Below are 20643 nucleotides of genomic sequence, written 5' to 3' on the forward strand. Positions count from 1 at the left end.
GCCCAAATTATGCATTTTTTTCCTTCCCCAGAAACCACAAAACTAGTTCTCATACTAAACAGAACATGGTGGGGGATGGAGGCGTGGTGGGAGGGACAGGGAGTCAAAGAACATGGAAGATGTTTCCATATGGTTTCCTTATTCTAGAACAGGCCTTTTCAACCTGATTCTAAACTAGTTACTCAGAAGCAGGGCTTTTTTTCAGCCGGAACATGGTGGAACGGAGTTCTGGAACCTCTTGAAAATGGTCACATGGCTGGTGGCCCCGCCCCCTGATCTCCAGACAGTGGGGAGTTTGATTGCCCTCCACACCGCCAAGTGGCACGGAGGGCAATCTAAACGCCCCTCTGTCTGGAGATCAGGGGGCGGGGCCACCAGCCATGTGACCATTTTCTCCAAGGGCAACCCACTGAGTTCCACCACCTCTTTCCCCAGAAAGAAAGCCCTGCTCAGAAGTAAGCTAACTGTACATCTGGTATAACTGAGTCACTGTAGAAGCAATGATGTTATTATGAACTGATAACTGTTGGTTTGCTTTAACTACTACTGCCTTAGCTAATGATTTAACTTCAAAAGTATAATAGGAAATAAAAATGTAAACTACATTCAGTTCAGTGGGATGTTGCTTCCCAGTAAGTATATTCAAGAGTAGAATCTCAAACACAGCCTGCCTCCCTGAGGCCAGGTCTTCATGGTCAATTTTGAACTGATGTATTAAAGTCACTATGAAGTGAATTTTCCGTCATTCTTTCTGATGACTTTTATAACAACAACAACAACATCAGATTTATATACCGCCCTTCACTCAGAGTGGTTTTCCAAGTGTGTTCTTAATATCCTCACAACAATCCCCCTGTGAGGTGGGTAGGGCTGAGAGAGCTCTGGAAGAGCTGTGATGACCCAAGGTCACCCAGCTGGCTTCAAGTAGAGAAGTGGGGAATCAAACCCGGTTCTCTAGATTAGAGTCCTACCGCTCTTAACCACTACACTAAACTGGCTCTATCTCATGTACTGGAATATATGATACTCAATATTTTCTCAAGGGATCAACTATATGTTAGCAGGAAACATAATCTCACTGAATTGTTAAGAGAATCTGGCCTGGCCAAGATTTCTCGAGTGTAGTTAGGGAAGACAAAATTTATCTTACCTCAGAGGCAAGGCTGGCTCAGCACACAGCAAGGGAGGGGGGCAGCTACCACTGACCCATGGTTTCTAGTGGGGCCCACTGCAGCTGATTCCCTGCTCACACATTTCCTTTGATGTCTGCACTCACACCCTTCCACTCCCTGCTTGTAAGTGCTTCGTGACCTCTGCTCCCAGCTGCATTTGCTGCCTATTGCTGCTGGACAAGGCCAAGGGGGTAGTGAGCAAAGTATCAGTTTTCATGCTGGCCACTGCAGTGGCACTTCTAGCTATGCCCACCTCCCAGCAACATCAGGGAAAGGGCATGCAGGCAGTGTGGGTAGTTGTGACAGCAGGTGGCGGGAGAGGTTGTGAGTGGGTAAAGGAAGGATGCAAAGGCAGGTAGAGCATGTGAGGGGGAAGGAAGAAGGGGAGCCTAGTTGTGGGCATGGGGGGGACACGGAGTGCTCTCTGCCCCCCCCCATCTGGAACCAGTCTTGTTTGGATGATCGATGTTTCAAAACTAAAAAAATGTCGACTAGTAAACTTTTTCTTCTTAAGTGAGATGCTGCCATTTTCTGTAGTTTCTCCAGCTCTGGGATACTACAACACACTTGTTTAAGGAGCCAACTTTAATAAAAGGTTTCCAAGTTTTCTCCAGCACAGCTCTTAAAACAATTACCACAGGAAAACAGTCAACTCCCCCGAAAACGACGACAAATATTATAGAACCAACCCAAACACTCAGATGTGCAACAGCACCACCCACTGGTAGGGATGATTATGTAACAACTGGAATGTTGGTTGTCGAAATGGAATTCCCAGAACTGTTGAATCTCTTACTCCTGGGTTCTCAGAGCGGAACCACAAGTGACAAAAGGCACAGGTTGGACACTTGTCAGCTTCCCTCAAGTTTTGATGGGAGATGTAGGCATTCTGGTCTTGCAGCTTGGCTCTCTGACTGCTGTCCAATGGAATTTTCAGCTGTCACTTGTCCAACATTCCGCCAAGCTGCCTACATTTCCCATCAAAACTTGAGGGAAGCTGACAAGTGTCCAACCTGTGCCTTTTGTCACTTGTGGTTCTGCTCACAGTCAAGGTATGTTCGTGAACACCCAGAGGCATCTAGCTGGCTGATGGCACAATACACGGACGTGATCCGATTTAGTAAAGCAATTCTCTCTATATATACTCCTATAGCTATTCTGTTAATGTATGTTTTATTCCACTGACCTTCGACCGTAATGACTGATTTATTTATTGACTGATTGATTGTAAGGCAATTCTTCTTAAGTGAGAGCTAATTTTGGCTAGGGCACTCAAGTATGCAAGAGTTGCTGTTTTCTAGATTAAACATGGAAAGTTTAAGGATCATCTTTATTCTCTTAATGCAAACACTATTGATTTTTTCCCCTCATGGATCTTCTTGTTGCTCATCAAAATTTTGGCTAGGTAATGCTTCAGACATTATGTGAAATCATGACTTAATTAAATTAACTACGGTTACCATGATGTTCCAAATGTCATGGTTAAGGCACTTTAAGCCAGAACCTGAAGCCACCATTTGAAGCTGGTTTATTAACCATGGTTAGTCTAAATGGTTTTGTGCAAAATATGAACTTAGTCCTTGTTTGTTCTCCAGCCACCATGTGGGCCAGGATATCACCCGACTTTCTGTGGGGGAGGTGGGGGAAAGAGGAAAGGCAATGAAACCAGCATTTGTTAAGGCAAACTAACGCTTGAACAATTGTCTGGGAGCCCAGCCCTGGTTTCACCAACTAACCATGGTTATATCTGAATGGAAACAGTGACAGCACCATACTCTCTTCAGTTTTGCAAAGCCAAGTTCTGACAAAGAGGAGGAATGGCCTTTAACTTTAAATCTGGAGACCTCAATTTTTTTTCCAGAATAATACCTGATTTTGGAGGTTTCAGCCTGAGAAAACTAGAAGGAGAAACTTGAGCATGTGCCCGCTTAACTCAATGAAAGTGCTAGCTTGCATTTTGACAGGTGTCAATTGGATTTCCCAACTCTTTTATTCTTGCTCAGTTGAGACGACTTCACTGAAAGACATAATCTCTTTTTTCCCTTTGCAGAATTGCCCCAAGCAATTGCCAATGAGCGTATTATTGTAATATCCTCTTTTGATGAGCTTTATGCTAAAAAAAAGAATGACTCACTTCTTTCAGAATGTGATCAAAGTTTTGCCAACATCCTTCTCCTTTGACCCAGTTCACATATTTGCCCAAACTGATGTTCAGATGAGAAAATTAAGGGCCCAAAGTCTGCTTATGCAATTTTCTCAAGTAATGTATAAGGTATGTGACTTCCCAGCAGGGATTAAGTCTAGTAACATGGAGCTGCTGAGGAGGCCATTTTAACAGAAGGAGCAGAGTTGTATTTCTAATATCTGTGAAAAAAATTGCATTATTTACTGTACTGTATTCTTTACTGCTTTATTATGCTGTTTCATTGCATTGTTTTTAATTTAATTGAGTTTGAGGAAGAAAGGTGGACTGTAAACAAAGTAAGCAAATCAAGAAATATGCCGCACCAGTTTTGATAATGCTCAAACTGAAAAGTGGGCCTAAAACATTTTTTTTTCTTTTAGAACCTTGCTAGCTTTACCATCATTCTCAAAAAGCAAAATGAGATAAAACCACTTACTTTTTGACTTCTTGGACGTAGTCTGCATTCCGGTCAAAGAGGTGAGTTACCGAATCTTTGATCGCCTCGTGCTTGAAGGAGGAAGCCGTTCCAAAGACGGTAACGTTGGGGACTGTAGAGCAAAGCTGAGCTACGGCTTGGCCCTACAAAATACATTGCATGTATCAGTCACACAAGCCAACATGAGTCTATTACCTGATTTTCAGGTCTGCCAATTCACTCTTCACTTATCTTAGTTATCCAGAAAAGACCTACTGCTGTTGTGAGTGCCAAAATAAAGATATATGATAGCTACGCAAAACAATTAGGTGCTGTGCAGTTATTTCTCTACATCAACACTATTACGCTGATTTAGAAATACAGTACGGGTGGGACAGAGTGAGCCTCACTGCGAGGAGAAGCTTTCGTTTGAATCTTTTCAACTTAATTTTTTAATATACTGAGAATTAGTTGCTTAAAAAAATATAAAAACATACAAGAGCCAGTGTGGTGTAGTGGTTAAATGTTGGAATATGATTTGGGAAACTCAGGATTCTCATGCTGTGATTGAAGATTGCTGGGTAACCAGGAACCGGTCATTCCCTTTCAGCCTAACCTACCTCTTGGGAGTGGCTGCTGTTGTTGAATAGCAGTAAGTACCTGGGCCTGGGTGAGTTAGGTAAGTCGGGAATTAGCAAGATGCCAGGCAGTTGCTGGCATGCCTGGCCTTGATGAATTCTCCCTCAAAGACTAAAGCAGTCCCAGAAAGTGCCCTTTCCCTTCCCCCTGCCTTTTACTGACAGAAACCAAGTCTTGAAGGCTGGCCATACTGTTGTAGTTGCCTAGCAGCAGTCACAAAAGCCACTGAAATGATATTTATTTCTTAAAACTACAGGCACTGCTTCTATCATGGGGGGGGGGGGTTTACCCCTCTCAATGTATTTATTTTTATATTTCAGTTTTCTGTAAAACTTGGCCTCTTTTCCGGGGGTGGGTGGGTAATATTTATGGTTTCATAAATGAAATACTGTTATTTTCCCACTCTAGTATGTTTAAAATATTCTTCTGTGCCAGGATGGATTGTTATGCCTACAGTGGCCATACTAGACTTTAGCAGGCTGTTCTTACAATCTCAGATTTAATTCATGTGTGTACATTACGAGAGAAAATCAGGAAGTGGTGGCATGAGACGGTCCCATCAGCAATTCTGGCTGTTTTAATGCAAACATCAGAGACTGCTGCATGTGGTCCACTTAACACCATAAAACCTCCATAACGAGGATAAGGAAATGAAATGTAATTTTCAGAAGGCAGCCTCTATGCGAGTGTAACAACAGGGCACTGTTCTATTACTGCTTTTATTATAATCTCACTGGAGTGAGTTCGAGCAAGATCAGTAATGTGTCAGTGTGCAGTAAGAAACAGTGACACTGAATAGATTATAACCTAAGCAAGCAAGAAGGCAAAAGGCTAGAGAAAGAGTGTATTGTTAGTGCGAACTGTTGCCCTGCATAGACCATAATACCCAAACAGTATGCCAAGGAAATCCTAAATATGCACTTTGAATGAACTGGAGTCATTAGACAACATTGACTCGAGTCTGGTGAAGTTGCATAAAATGGCTTTAAAATGTAGGGGACGAAAATTTTGGACAGATCTGCCCATTCTTATTTCTTCAGAATCTAGAGTATTGCTATTGGGGTTGGTTAGCATTAAAGGAGAACTGAGTCATTATAAGATGATAAAGTTGTTGATATGAAGGGGTGAATTTATGAGATGAAGGGTGAAACTAAACCTTTGGTTATTGCTTGAAGCCTTCGTCATAATGTAATCTGCCCTGAGTCTGCCGGTGCGGAGAGAGTGGAATAGAAATCAAAACAAACAAATAAATAATCTCTCGTAAGTAAAAGTAAAAAAGGATGCTTTGATTTTCCTCATCTCTAGTCTACCTCAATGGTTGACATTTGTGAGGATGGAGAAACCAGAAGTACTGTGACATCACCCCATGAATTTTCATTTCTAAAGACTGTGTGACACAGGGCTCCTATTTTCGAATCGAATCGAATACCTTTATTGGCATAACAGGACATACATATGCACAGTCAGCAAGGAGACAACAACAACAAATCTCTTGCCCCATCACTTAAACCATTCCTCTCCTCTTCGAGGCACAACAAAGAAATTTAGCCACAGACTCAATGATCTCATGGTTATGTGCGGATAGTAAAAGGTGAGTCTTACTGTCATCAGATTGACCTTCATGATTTTGAAGCAAAGGTTCTAGATAAATGGCGCGGATATCACAATACAATACAATAAGCAGTACAGGAGAACATGTTCAGTACTTTCTATATCCCTACACAGGCACAATACCTTGTGGAGGAAGGAATTTTCTTAAACTTCCCATGGAGTACCGCAGAAGGAAGAACATTAAAGCGCGCTAACATAAACGCTCTCCGAAGGTGAGGGGAAGTCAAACCAGAAAAATACTCTGCCAAAGAACCATTAAAGGAAATCCCCCATCTCATAGGGGAACATCTACCAGAGGCGAGGCTCCTAAGTTCTTGCATCTCAATATCTACAAGTATTTGTTTAATCAAAGCAAATGCAGGCCTCTCGGAAAGAAAAACTAATCCATCAAGGCAAAGCCCAATTACAGAGATTTTGTTTTCTATATCAGCTAACTATGCAGAAGACTGGGATTCAGTTAACATCATGTATGCAATAAGACTATTGGGGCTGCTCCTGAAGTGCAAACGCAGCCAGAATTTAATTGTTAGAATCCAGGCTTTTGTCTCTAGGCATCTTTGGTTGGTCTCCAAACAAATAGCTGCATAGGGCACACATGATGGCAGCCCTAAAATTTTCCTTAGAAAATTAGATTGTATCCGTTTGCCTTCTTTATTAAATGCTGTGATCCATCTTGGAATGCCACAGGGCTGCTATTTTCTTGGTCTCTTATAATGTCTAACTTCTACCAAATTTGTTCACTGATTTTACTGTTCAGATCTCCACTTATAATGACAAAGAAATCTTAGCTAAACCGTGTTTGAAACTCCAGGTACCAATATTTATTATCATTATTGATAGCAACATAACATAACATTTTAAACATAACACTGTATGTTACAATCATTTGTGCAATGACACACCCCAAATATTGTGCAACAGCTCACCATTATTTCCATTGTACAGAGCAGAAAACAAGTCAACAAGAGAGAAAGAGATTTGGAAACAGAACTTGAACGCACGTCCCTCAGATCTAAAGCCAATTCCATCTGTAATGCCTAGAAATAAATCTCAAGGTATTTTTTCCACACCTTCCAGTACCTAGGCTTCTATTTGGAACTAAAATTGGCTCCCTCTCCAGAGACGTTATTAAAATTTAAACTGAATCACAGAAATACCTTTGCTCCAAGGAGTTCATTCTCTTGCCAAGGGAAGTCCTTCATTAACAAATGTGCTAGGTTCTGGCCCCCACCCCCCAACAGGTAGTGGTCAGACTCATTCTGGTAGACAAATCTACACAGTCCTCAGCTTTTAATGGAAGCTTTTTGCTATCGTTGTCTATAAAAATTAAGCCTAGCAACAAATAAAAATCATCCAATGATGTCATTCAAGATGACCCTCAGTAATTTCCCCATTATCTCGCTTTCCTCCATTTGTACGCACAGTTGCATGGGAGAGAAAGTACATTATGAAACCGGTGATAACCAGACTTGTTTAAACTCGCTCAGGTATTAAGCAGGGATAATTAGATTTGTATCTCCAATGTCCACTAGAGAATAAATTCAGGCAGTGGATTTGTTCAGCAGAGCATTGGGACCCTAGGGCCCTACCATGGCAGTGAGATCATGTTTCTCCAGTCATTTCCACTACATCATCTCCTGATCAAGATCTTCTTTCTGTGTGTTTTCATTAAATAAAGTTGGGGAGGGTCTACACAGCAGTAAGACAGGAATCTAATGTTTCCTTTGCACTGTATCGTCAATTTAAATCTTCACCCCAAAGCTGCTATTTGCATAGCAGTAGGTGTTCATCTGCAGCGACTGGAAGGTCTGCTAAGAACATTAAGAAGAAAAGCTGGATCAATTATAATCCTATATTCAGACTGACAGCACAATCCCAAAAAGATTTATTCCAATAGGCTTACACTGGAGTAAATCCATTCAGGTCTGCACTCTAGGTCAAGCACTACACAGTCAAGGATCTGACGAGAAACCACTCTTGGCATAGCAGAATGGAAGCCTCAAACTCAGGGGCTATGGTGGTGTCAAGGTGAGATTTTGGGTGAAGGTCCAAGGCCATGACTCACAGGCTCAACTGGGGGGTTGGCCAACAACAGCAAGTAGCACTGCCTTACCATGAATTACCATCTAAAGAGGGGCTCCCATAATATCATGAAGTCCTGTGTCCAAAGCAGCGTTTCCAGCTCTATATTGGGAAATTCCTGAAGATTTGGAGGTGGAGCCTGAGGATGCTGGGGTTTGGAGAGGAACCTCAGCAATGGATAGTACCGTACAGCCCACCCTCCAAAGCAGCCATTTTCTCCAGGAGAACTGATTTCTGACATCTGGCGATCAGTTCAAATTCTGGGAGATCTCCAGGCTCCACTTGGAGGTGCGGCGGGGGGGGGGGGGGAGACAGGGTTGCTGGTTCCTTGGTGGGGGTGGGGGATTCCCTGCTCTAACCCTCCACCCCAACCCGCCTCACCTGGCCAGCAGGGAGAAAAGGCAGAAAAAATGTGCCTCCTGGGGGGGGGGATCCCAACATGGTGCAATGTCACTTCCAGGGGTGGCATCATTGTGCAGGCCAATTTGGACCCCAAACAGGCCGATTCTTAGAGAATTCTTAAAGACTGCTAATAATCGGCCCAGAGTGAAGTGCGGAAGCGCTCCTGTGGCCTGTGCAATAACGTCACTCCCGGAACTGACATCAACATGCTATGCCAGGAGAGCATGTGCAAAAGGTATGTGCCGGGTTCCCCAACCCTCCCACTGGGAGGGTAAGGGAACCTGGCAACCCTAGATGCATCATCATTGGTAAAATGTATGTAGTCTGCACATGCTCAAAGGCACACATTCCTCCACACTGTCTAGGGTTGCCATGCTGAGGCCTGCAACCCCCAGGAGGAAATGGGGCAGGACCTGGTGCATTTATGTCATTTCTGGTAAAGCCCAGAAATGACACAGAGGACATTCGAGCATTTTGAAAGTGTCTGCCATGTTACTTCCGGTAAAAACTGCTGCAGTGCCAGCAAGCGTTCCTTTCCTTGCCTCATTTTCCCCTGTGGTCCCTGGGGCACTGAGAAGCAACAAAAGAGGATACCAGGCAATGAAATAGGAGGGCTGGAAAAAATGATGATGATGATGATAATGATGATGATATCCCTAGTAGTGCCATGTAGCTGCAAGGTGGCTTGCAACAAATGATTAAAAATAGAAAATGGAGACTGGTACTATTTTTTTCTTTCTTTGCCTTCCTTCCCATGACCCAAATCAATTCCTGAAGCAAATCCCCCCCTTCAAATAGACAGCCAACTTAAAACAATATTGATGTCACTCAAATTTCCAACTACTGCCCTGACTAATATTTCCTGGCAACATGAAAAGGAGGAACTTGAAGAAAGAGGGAAAAGAGCAAAGGAGAGAAGATTTTGGAACAAGGTAGATGAGACTCAGTTTGGTCAGCTCTGAGCCTACAAGTAACTGCTTGAGTCCTCTCTGGGTGGAAAAAGTGGGGTACAAATGACTTAACAAACAGGTGAATAAGGGACACGCTGAAAAATGTAAATAGATTTAAGGTACTTGGGATGTGCTTTTTATCTCACTAGATAATTGATGAAATAAACTGTTTCCATATTTCTCTTCCGCTCCACAAGTATGGGACATACTATGCACTTTTATTTTATTGCTCTTTAATTGTGTAATCCAGCTTCATTGCCATGTCCTCTGTGTTGAATTACTGTGGTCTCCTATTGCTTGGTTTTTATCTGCCTTGAGTCTCACCAAGAAAGGTGGACAATCAACGGGGAAAAAACAAGCAAAAAAGGCTTGCAACTTTGTTTTAAAATGAATATGAGAAATTCATAGGGGAAGGGGGTTGATCCTCACATATTCCCTTACAGCGATGGGACAGAGTGTATATGTCAGGGTGTGTGTAGCATCTTAGCAACAGCCGTGTTTGAAGACCCGTGCTGATTTTTAAAAAGCAGCTATCAACAAGATGCATTTAGTATGCACACCAAAGCACAGGTATAAGTGCTTTTTGGATCAATCCACCCAATTGCTGGACTTGGCAAGTTTGCATTGGGAATGGATCCCTGCAATGCACACAGGAAGACGACGGCTTTCACGACTGTTCAGCAAAAACAGAGAGAGAGAGAGAGAGAAACGTCGTCACCCTGACCCAGCTGCCATTTTTATAGCTCCAAGTTCAAACAGAAACCATTTCTTTTGTAGTCTGCTCAAGCTGTTTGAGTGCCCTCTGATGCTGAGTTTGAGAAAAAAACTGGAGATCCGGTCATAGTTACAGGGTGACAATCGGTGCTTCTAAACCCTTGCCTGTTAACTTCCCAGAGAAATAACATTACAATTCGAAATGCGTCAACGGCAATTTACTAAAATCAATTCTCGGGCTGAAACCACTTTGATCCCCGATGGCTTCTGTAGCATTGAAACAGCTGAGCTCCAAGGTCAGATCTCAAAATCTTACAGCCAGTTTGGAAGCAAGATGACACAGAGTGGCATGGATGGATGGGACATTGAGCAGAGAAATCCTGGGCTTGCTAATTTTGTCCACCTCTTCCCAGTTTCTCTCAGGCAGTCTTAACTGAGGGCCAAGCTACACATGACGAATGACACTTGAACGGCAAGTGTATTTCTCCCTGTTCACTTGTCCTCCACTCAATCCACTTGCCGTTCAAGTGTCATTCGTCATGTGTAGCTTGGCCCTCAGACTTTGAACAAGAACTCAGGGAAGTAATAGTACACAACAATTTATTTCCCCACAGGACTTGGAGTCGGTTTTTCTGCTGGTCTAACTACACACACAGACACAGGTGCACCTGTTCCTGTAACAAAATACATACCTGGGCTCAGAATTCAGGTTTGTTTTTATTTTACATTTCAAGCACTTAACATTTGTACTTGAGTAAAATCATCTTAAGGTTTTAATTCAAATAACTTTTTGGGGCTACTTGAAACACTGCTCTGAGCAGGAAAGGACAAAAACAGACAAGGAGGCTCCTTCCAACTACTGTAATCACTCTAAGGGCGGAAAACCACACATGGAAGGTGGCAAAAAAATAAGTGTCACTCAATAAAATAAGTGATGTATTATGAGTATATTATGCGAGAAGATTATATTACTATACTAACATCAACTACTGTATATATGCACATACACAATTCAAAAACAGTGTGAGATAAATATTAACAAAACAACAGGGATAGTCTAGGAAGACATTCAACAGGTAAGTTTCCACAAAGTAATATGCGAAGACTCAAGGCAAGTACTGCTAAATACACGTAATGACTGTTGATTTGTTAATATTTATCTCACACAGTTTTTGAATTATTTATGTGCATATATACAGTAGTTGATGTTAGTATAGTAATATACTTATAATCTTCTCATGCAGGGCTTTTTTTCAGCTTGAACGCAGTGGAACGGAGTTCCGGAACCTCTTGAAAATGGTCACATGGCTCGTGGCCCCACCCCCTGATCTCCAGACAGAGGGGAGTTGAGATTGCCCTCTGCGCTGCTCCAGCGATGCAGAGGGCAATCTAAACTCCCCTCTGTCTGGAGATCAGGGGGCGGGGCCACCAGCCATGTGACCATTTTCACCGAGGGCGATTTAAACTTTTAAAAACTCCCCCCTTGTTCCCGCTGACCCAAAATGATGTCATTGGCCCCAGGAGCATGTGTGCACTTTGTGAGCGCACATGTGGTACCAGGGGCACCACCTCTTGCCAAGAGTTGGCCCCTGTGCTGGCAACCCACTGAGCCACCACCTCTTTTCCCAGAAAAAAAGCCCTGTTCTCCCATAATATACTCATAATACATCACTTATTTTATTGAGTGACACTTATTTTCTGAGCAGGAAAGGGGCAATATTTTGGGATGGTCACAATGGCTAGCCAATCAGCACTTTCCACAGGTGGTTGGAAAGGGGGAGTGGGCTTTGTGAATGTCCAAGGGCAGCCAATCTGGAATTCAGAATATTTATTGCATGTGGCCAAAGGCCATCATAAACAAGCGAATAAAACCAAATAAAACACATAAGCAAAACATAAACACTAAACAAAAATCAGTGCCCTACACTGCCAGCTAATGCCTGTTCTCTGGCCACCCTCACTTTCTGCCCTAAAGTCACTGCTGTACTCCATGACTAGGTGGTTGGGAGCCCTCCATGCTCCCCTCAGTGCAGGGCCAGGGGTAGTTGCCTCAGGGCCAAGCTACAAGTGACGAATGACGCTTGAACGGCAAGTGGATTGAGTGGAGGGCAAGTGAACAGGGAGAAATACACTTGCCATTCAAGTGTCATTCGTCATGTGTAGCTTGGCCCTCAGTTGCCCTGTGGCTAAGATCACCTCAGCAGCATGTAGAGTCTGGACTTTCTGTTTACGAGAAGGAACAAAACCGTTATTTCTGTGCTCCTATGCCTGAGCAGCAATTTCAAAATAAGGCTGTTATTGAAACATGGGGAAAGGAGGTATGGAGGAGAATAAAAAGCAAAACAAAAACCACAGGCATAGAGGGGAACAGTTCGTGAAATAATCTCTTCCCAAAGTCTAGTAGTGAGGAGAAAATAGGGCCCTTGTGTCTCTGAAACGAAGGCATAATTCTAGAAACGCTCAAGGAGCTGCGTCGTTCTGGGATCAAATGAAGACTGTGGTCCCACTGGAGGGGCTGGGTGTTGACTGCACATGGATCTTTTCTCCCTCAGAGACTCCCTCCAAAGTTGGTTTCAGCAGCGGCTTGGGAAAATATGGTCCACCACGCCCGATTGTACATACAAAACTTCCACAAATCTTTCAGTATCTCCCCCAAAGGACTGAAAAAGAGATATGACGCAGAGAAGGATCATAGAAACATAGAGCTGGAAGGGATACCAAGGGTCATCTAGTCCAACCTCTGCCCAATGCAGGAAATTCACAGCTATCTCCCTCCCCACCTCCCCCAGGGACTTCTGCTCTATGCCTAGAGGAAGGGGAAAAAACCCTCCAGGATCCTTGTCCCGTTTGGCCTGCAGGAAAATTCCTTCCTGACCCCAAAGGGGACCGATTCCATCCTCACTTCCTTTGGCTGTTTGGCAGAAAGAGACAGGATATTTAATTAGCAAATCATCATTCCACTAGGCATAGTGCTCGAGGGACTGTACAGCAGTACTACCAGTAGTAGCAGCAGCAACAGTAATACATAAACTCTGAACTGGGATTCAAAAGTTCTGTGGTAAATTTCTGCTGTGTTCATATATTAACTGACACCTGAAGTAAACGTTTTCATTCAGTCTTTTCATTCTACTGTTTTCAGTCAGGTTGTCGAGTAACAAACTGTTCCATCTCCTCTCTTTCTGTCAGTGGCTGTGACTGGTACCTCAGTTGCCCTGAGGCGGCATTATGAGGTGAAAAAAACCCCCTAAGCTGCAACCTCTTAAACAGTGGGCAGCTCCCATCAAGCTATCTCCCCGCCTTTCATACCATTGAAACAATAAGCGAAGGAGGATTTTGTGTCCCCCTCCAACCATTTTCCTTTCTTCTGCAATTATTTCTGGGATAGAAGGGGAGTGAATGGGCTTATCCGGTCTTCATTTCTAAAATGAAGTATGAGGGAAACTGGTCTCAGAGAAAGCACAGCAAAAGCCTGTTCTTCCCCTCGTCCAAAGATCAAATAGGCCATGGCTAGCTTGCACACTGTTTTAGTACTGTGGAGATATCCATTGTTAGTATGAGGGATGGAGAACCTGTGGCTATGGAAGGTTTAGAGGAAGGAGAAAAAGAGAGAGTGTGTGTTCTGATCTCCTGCTATTTTTATGCAGCGGTAAAAACCCTCCAATCTCACCATCTTTTCAGCCTATGTGAAATCATTTTTATTCCTCTAATTCCATGCTCGGGGCTCAGCGTGGCAGAGCATGACAAATGGAACTTTTGACAACATATCTCACATCTTAACAATTTGTCATCACTCGCAGTCATACATTCTGGAAAAGGGGAAATAAGTCTTACAAGCAAAAGAACGCATCAAGTCTATGATTATATGACTTGATAAAGATTATGGAATATTCTTACCTCCTATTGCATCTCTACAGCAATCATAATGTAAGGTCATCAGGCCGACAGCTTTATAAAGCTGGTTTTCAAAAATTCTTTCGTAACTTGCCTGCGTGCCTTTGGCCATCTTTAAATATGAGTATCCAACTACAATCATTAGCTAGTTGCTGTGCATGGAAGAGATATTTGCTATGTAATCGTTTCTTGCAAGTATTTTTGCTATTGTATGTCTTATTTTGCTGATCCACAGCCATAACAAACAATTGGCTGATTGTTTAAGGTATCTGCATTGGCTCAACAGTTACACTGTCACTTCTACTGGGAACAGATGGGATAGGTAAGTCTCAGGGCCAAGCTACACATGACGAATGACACTTGAACGGCAAGTGTATTTCTCCCTGTTCACTTGCCCTCCACTCAATCCACTTGCCGTTCAAGTGTCATTCGTCATGTGTAGCTTGGCCCTCAGCTTCCACATATTACAGTTCCCAGGATTTTTGAGGGTGAAGCCATGGCAGCCAAACTGGTATGAAACTGATATAAGTTTGTAAGTACCAGCCTCCAGTTGCAGTCCTATTCTGTACACTGGAGCCCTTGACCTTGTTAAACCTGAGGGCCAAGCTACAAGTGACGAATGACACTTGAACGGCAAGTGTATTTCTCCCCGTTCACTTGCTCTCCACTCAATCCACTTGCTGTTCAAGTGTCACATGTCACTTGTAGCTTGGCCCTCAGTACTGAATCTCATGGCCCAACAGGGCTGCACAAGTAATCCAAATGCTAATTTGGAACAGCAACGTTTGCAGGAGACACACCAATTAAACAGCACACAAACCAAGAGGTGCACTCCAGCACCCTTTGCGGTCCTATTTGGACCAATGGTTTGCAGTAGATCACAGGGTTTGACTTTCAGTTCATGTGATGTAGTATCTGGGTTTCAGAATGTATCACAGACCAGCCCTGCCTTCCTTGTTACCTGATCTAGACTCAGGGCCAAGCTACACATGACGAATGACACTTGAACGGCAAGTGGATTGAGTGGAGGGCAAGTGAACAGGGAGAAATACACTTGCTGTTCAAGTGTCATTCGTCATGTGTAGCTTGGCCCTCAGAAGTCTGCAGCTCTGGCATAGTTTCACCTCCAGCCATGGCCCAATCTACAGTACTGATGTATATTCAGTAGATGCTTATTTATTTAAAGAAAGCACAGCTGCTTTCAGGATGTAGGCTGTGACCTTTCAGAGATAAGAGGGGTACTCTCAGAATAGCATGGAGAGGCATTTTAACTCTGGACGTAAGAGAACTTTACTTTCCATCATTAGCAAAGCACCCTTTTCTTTCCATCATTAGCAAAGCAGGAAGCAGGCCGCTATTGGAACGGTAGACCTGGAGTCTTTATTCCTGCCCCCAGAAAAATGCAGAGTAGATCCTGGTTGAAGCTTCCTACACTTTTGAGGACCATGAATGTGCCCTTCGATGCCTGAAATACTCGAAACAATAACATTAAGCTTGCATTGATGAAAATAAAACAAGTGCTTCGTTGTTTCATTGACTGATTCAGGAATGTCCCTGACATTTAGGAACAAATCAGGCCCTTTCCCTTTCCAGCTTGTCAGATGTTAATGGCCCTTGATTCTATTATCAAAAGAGCCCACAAGCATCTCTTCCAGACCTACTTTCAATGGCTGTTTCCATGGACTGTGAGTGCGTTTCTCATGAATTAAATCGAGTTTGGTCTGTGCTACCAAGTTTTTCAACAGTTTAACACATGGATGACCAGCAACAGATGATCAAGTCTAATGTACATGGGACTGAGGTTCATCCAATACAAAACCCAGGCACTCCTGGAGAAATGCTGCTAGTCAGAATACACCATACTGAACTATTTGGACCAATGATCTGGTGTGATATAAAGCAGCTTCAGAGAGAGAAAGACAGAGAGTCAGAGAGAGAGACGGAGAGAGAGACGCACAACATGGTGCCTGCCAATATCATTCTTAGTACACAGTTGCTTCTCTTTCCCACAGGCTTAATAAGGTCAAGGATCCAAGGTGTACACCATTTCAGGAGGGTTGCTGTGTCGGTCCGTAGCAGAAGAGCCAGATTTGGGTCCAGTAGCACTTCAGAGACCAACGAGATTTCCAGGGTGTGAGCTTTCGAGAGTCAAAGCTCCCTTCGTCTGTTTCTAACAAAGGGAGCTTTGACTCTTGAAAGCTTGTCTAATGAAGGAAGCTTTGACTCTCAAAAGCTCATACCCTGGAAATCTAGTCGGTCTCTAAGGTGCTACTGGACCCGAATCTTGGTGCACAAAGTTGAATTGTGAACCACAGGTTTGAATCCTGACTCAGACATGAACCTCAGATAGGATTGGAAGAGCATAATTTCCAAATTACCATTTCTTCAGCTTTGTTTAAATTAACGAGCTCATGATTTTTGCTTAAATTTGACTGTGTTAATTGTGGCTTTTATGAATACATCTAGTCCATTGCATTTTGATACTATTATGTTTTAGATACATTTTTAAAAATTAATTGTTTTTAATTGTATTATATTGAATGGCTTTGAGCAGCTGGAACTCCTGTTTATTTTTTAAAAAACGTATTTTAAAAGAGATTAGCTGCAAAGACATGCCTGCATCCTTCATGCTGATGAGACAGGTGAACTTTTGTATTTGTGCACCTATCACAGAATGCAAAGTAGCACCAGGCTTGTTTTAGAATCAGTTCAGTTCTCTGAAGCAGAGACAAACTTCTCAGGAAATGAGGTCCGACCTGTAACGCAGCCAAACGTTACAAGCTGGGCAAATGTGTATTCTGAGCAAGATAACAACGAACGGCTGTGCCGCTGCCCGTGCAAACAGCTGAATGGGAAACCTTCTGGCATGCTTTGCCTGTGTGCATGGTGTTTTATTTGTCGATACATATATGTATCGTGTTGATTAGTCTACTGAACAATCAAGTTCTTCTTCAAGAGCAGGGCCATCCATTTGGTCGATATTCTCTGTGACTTCCTGTCCATAATTGACAGGGGTGCTGCATCCCAGATGCCATAATGTGATTTGCATAATGAAAGGCCTTCCAAAGTGTCCCCATGTTCCACAAAAAAAGGAAGAGGAAATGGTCAGATCAATACGCCAAATGTCCTTTCCCATTAAGGAGTCACATTCCCAGGTAAAATTTGGGGTAAGGCCATGGCGCACTAGTAGAACATGTGCTTCATATGCAATAGGTTCCAGATTCATCCCTCAATATTTCCAGTTAAAAGGATGAGGTGATATGAAAGGCCTGTGCCTGAGATCCTGGAGAACTCCTGCTAGTTAGAATAGACAATACTGCCCATGACAGACCAATGGGCTGACTGAGGGCCAAGCTACAAGTGACGAATGACACTTGAACAGCAAGTGTATTTCTCCCTGTTCACTTGCCCTCCACTCAATCCACTTGCCGTTCAAGTGTCATTCGTCATGTGTAGCTTGGTCCTCTGTTGTCCTCTGCACATGACCCCTTTGCACAATCCTGCAGGGAGGGACAGGGGGCATAAGCGCTGCCCCTGCCCCTGCCTCTAGACGATCACCAGGTCATCTGCACAATGTGAATATGGGACAAATGCCCCACCAAGGTGGAGGAGGGTCAGCATTCTCCTGCTATTTTTTTTTTAAAAAATGGCCTCAGCTATGTCACTACATTACTTCCAGGAAAAAACCAGAAGTGACAGCGTGGCTCTAGGAATTGCCAAAAACTCTATGATTTTACCATAAAGTTTCTGGCAATTCCTAGAGCTACATTCTGTCACTTGCGAGTTTTCCCTGCAAGTGATGTAGCAACGTACTCAACATTGCATAGAACTCCTCTCCCCACCCCCAAACTTTCTGTCAGTAGCAAGTCTTGACTTGGTAACTCTATCCAGCATGCTCATGCTTGCCCTTTTTCTCTGTATGTTCGTTTAATGGAAGGGGTTGTGTGTACAGAGCTAGAATAAGGCAGCTTCATGGGTTCACAGTGTATTCCCAAATATGAGCACAAGGCTGTCACGTTCAGGGGGAATCTTATTTGAGGTGATGTTCCTTGAGGTTCTCAGGATCCTGACCAAAGGATCGTGCCATTCCCACTCTTCCCTCAGTTGTCTGCTTCCCCACTGCCAAAGGTTAGACTGTAAGCTCCTTAGGGCGAGTAAGGCCCTGCTGTTTTCGCTTGTGCTAATCTGTAAAGCACCGTAGACGCTGCATAGCATCGTATGTTTAAGTTATAAATACAACAACAGCAACTAAGTTTTTCCTGCGGAGTCATTAAGTCTCAGTTTACTTCCGAAATTCTTGAGCAATCTTATTTTCTCCCCCAGCTCCCTATTATTTCCAAATTCCACACTTCAGATTTTCTTAATATTCAACAGAAATAAAACAGACCTCCTCTGTACTGTACTGAGCTGTAATACGATTATAAATTCCAGTCCTTTGCTGTAGCGGCCCGGGAGGGGTCTTTCATCTTAAGCACAATTATCTTGGGTTAAGGAGATTTTCTGCTGAGATAACTTTATCCTTGCTATGCCAGTTGTAGCCTGCATACTTAGGAATTGGGCAGACAGGGGACAGGGCACCTGAAACTTGCCACCTTCTTTCCCAAATGTCTGTCAAAAGCTTTCAAGTTGGGCTGTGTTTGGGGAGTATATTCTGGCTGCTTTGGTTCAAGTAACTAGTTTCATGGACTTTCTTTAAGGGATTCTCACGGTACTCTGCTTTTGAGTTGAACTTGGATGTCAACTTCAGCAGCCCTGGTTTTCTGTCTTTTCCATTCTCTTTCCGCCTGCCTCTTTCCTGCTTTCTCCCCACCATAGAACAGGCAGAAGCTCTAGACATTAAAGCTTGGTTAAGAAGGAGTTTCAAGGCATTACACTTGCCATACAACTGAACTTTCTGAATCAGTTTCTCTCCCCATCCTTCTCTTGTATTGCTTAGTAACATTCACCATGAGGTTTCTGTCCATCTCCTGATTCATGTCCGTGGTAGCTATTGAAAATGATACGATAGGCAGATTCATATGGTAATTTATACTAAATGATATGGTGGGAGATTTGTTATGGAGTTGGCAGTCCCTGTGGTGGGTGTAACGTGTCAGCCAGCTCAGGATTTTGGGGGCCAGTTTGGTGTTGAGGTTAAGAGCGGCAGGACTGTAATCTGGACAGCCGGGTTTGATTCCCCACTCCTCCACTTGAAGTCAGCTGGGTGATCTTGGGTCAGTCACAGCTTCTCAGAGCTCCCTCATCCTCACCCACTTCACAGGGTGATTGTGAGGATAATAATAACACACTTTGTAAACCACTCTGAGTTTGTGTTAAGTGGCCCTGAAGGGCAGTATATAAAATGAATATTGTTGTTGTTGTTGTTATTGTTATACTGCTCAAGATCCTAAGAATATAAAAACATATACCTGGAAAGCCTTTACATGGGACCCCAAATTATTCATTGTCTCATAATCTCGGCCTTATGGCCTGAATACCCACTCTGAGGAAGAGGAGCCAGAGACCTCAGTGAGGGAAGGCCCTACAGTCTTGCCATTGTGTCTGCAGAGAAGCCAAGTACAGGCCACAGTAATGAAGAAATCCCCAGGGCAAATCTGGAACCAGGGCCCATCGATCAAGAACCCACCAGGTGCAACATCCAAAGGATGAGCCTGAACTTCAAGAACTGCCATGCTATCTACCCAAAACTCTTGCTCGATCTCACCAAAAATGCCAACAGGAAACAACAGGAAGATGTCAAAACACAAGGTTCCACTCTAAGACAGTAGCTGATTCCGCACACGTTGGATAAGGCACTTCCAATCCTCTTTAGAGCTCATTTGGAACTGAATTTTTTTAATGTGAAACAAAAAATCCACTTCCAAACGATTGCTAAAGTGCATTGAAAGTGCATTATCCAAGTGTGTGGAATCATCCATTGCCCAAGAAAGCAGGCAGAATTTGGGACAGGCTGTTGCATCAGAGTGGGGATATCACAGGTCAACCTGCCATTTTCGAAAGGGGGAAAAACGCATATCCTGCTTGTCATACAAAAACTGAATACATGAAATAAGGTCATCAAAAAGTAAACGCAGTGATTTTTGTCCCTAAAATAACATTTATGATTTGAAGTCTTTAAAACTGCCTGTTTTCTCAAAAGCTCACAATGACAACCGACTGAGAAATTATGCTTAATCAATATGTGTTAATGCTTACAGATGTGTAGACAGGGAAAGAGATGACGGAATTCCATCATCCTGTCTCTTTGACAGATGGGAAAATTAAAGTAAGGTTATCATTTCAGAACCCCTACCAAGTTTTAATGCATCCAAAGATACAATTCCTCAAAGGCCAAGAGTTATATCAAGCTGAACTTACCACCCCACCTCCTGCAGAGTGAACCAGCACTGACATGCCTTCTCGCAAGTTGGCGACTTCGAAGAGCATCATGTAGGCGGTTACAAAGTTCATAGGAAAGGCAGCCGCTTCCGAAAAGCTCATATCGTCAGGAATCTTGTACACAAACTCGAGAGGGGTGCACACGACTTCTGCCCAGGCGTTGTAGTTGACAAAAGCCATGACTCTGTCTCCAATCTGAAGCAA

General features: G+C 43.3%; 1 protein-coding gene across 1 annotated transcript in view; it reads right to left on the reverse strand.

The window, feature by feature from the left end:
- VAT1L (vesicle amine transport 1 like) overlaps nt 1-20643 on the reverse strand; it is a 105351-nt gene that overhangs the window by 57549 nt on the left and 27159 nt on the right. Inside the window, exons 3-4 of the mRNA XM_055000864.1 lie at nt 20419-20634; nt 3794-3936 (exon numbers count right to left, since the gene is read on the reverse strand). Coding sequence (XP_054856839.1) covers nt 3794-3936; nt 20419-20634 — 359 coding nt within the window. The remainder of the gene's footprint in view (nt 1-3793; nt 3937-20418; nt 20635-20643) is intronic.

The sequence above is a fragment of the Eublepharis macularius genome, chromosome 16 (genome assembly GCF_028583425.1).
Source record: "Eublepharis macularius isolate TG4126 chromosome 16, MPM_Emac_v1.0, whole genome shotgun sequence".
NCBI lineage: Eukaryota > Metazoa > Chordata > Lepidosauria > Squamata > Eublepharidae > Eublepharis > Eublepharis macularius.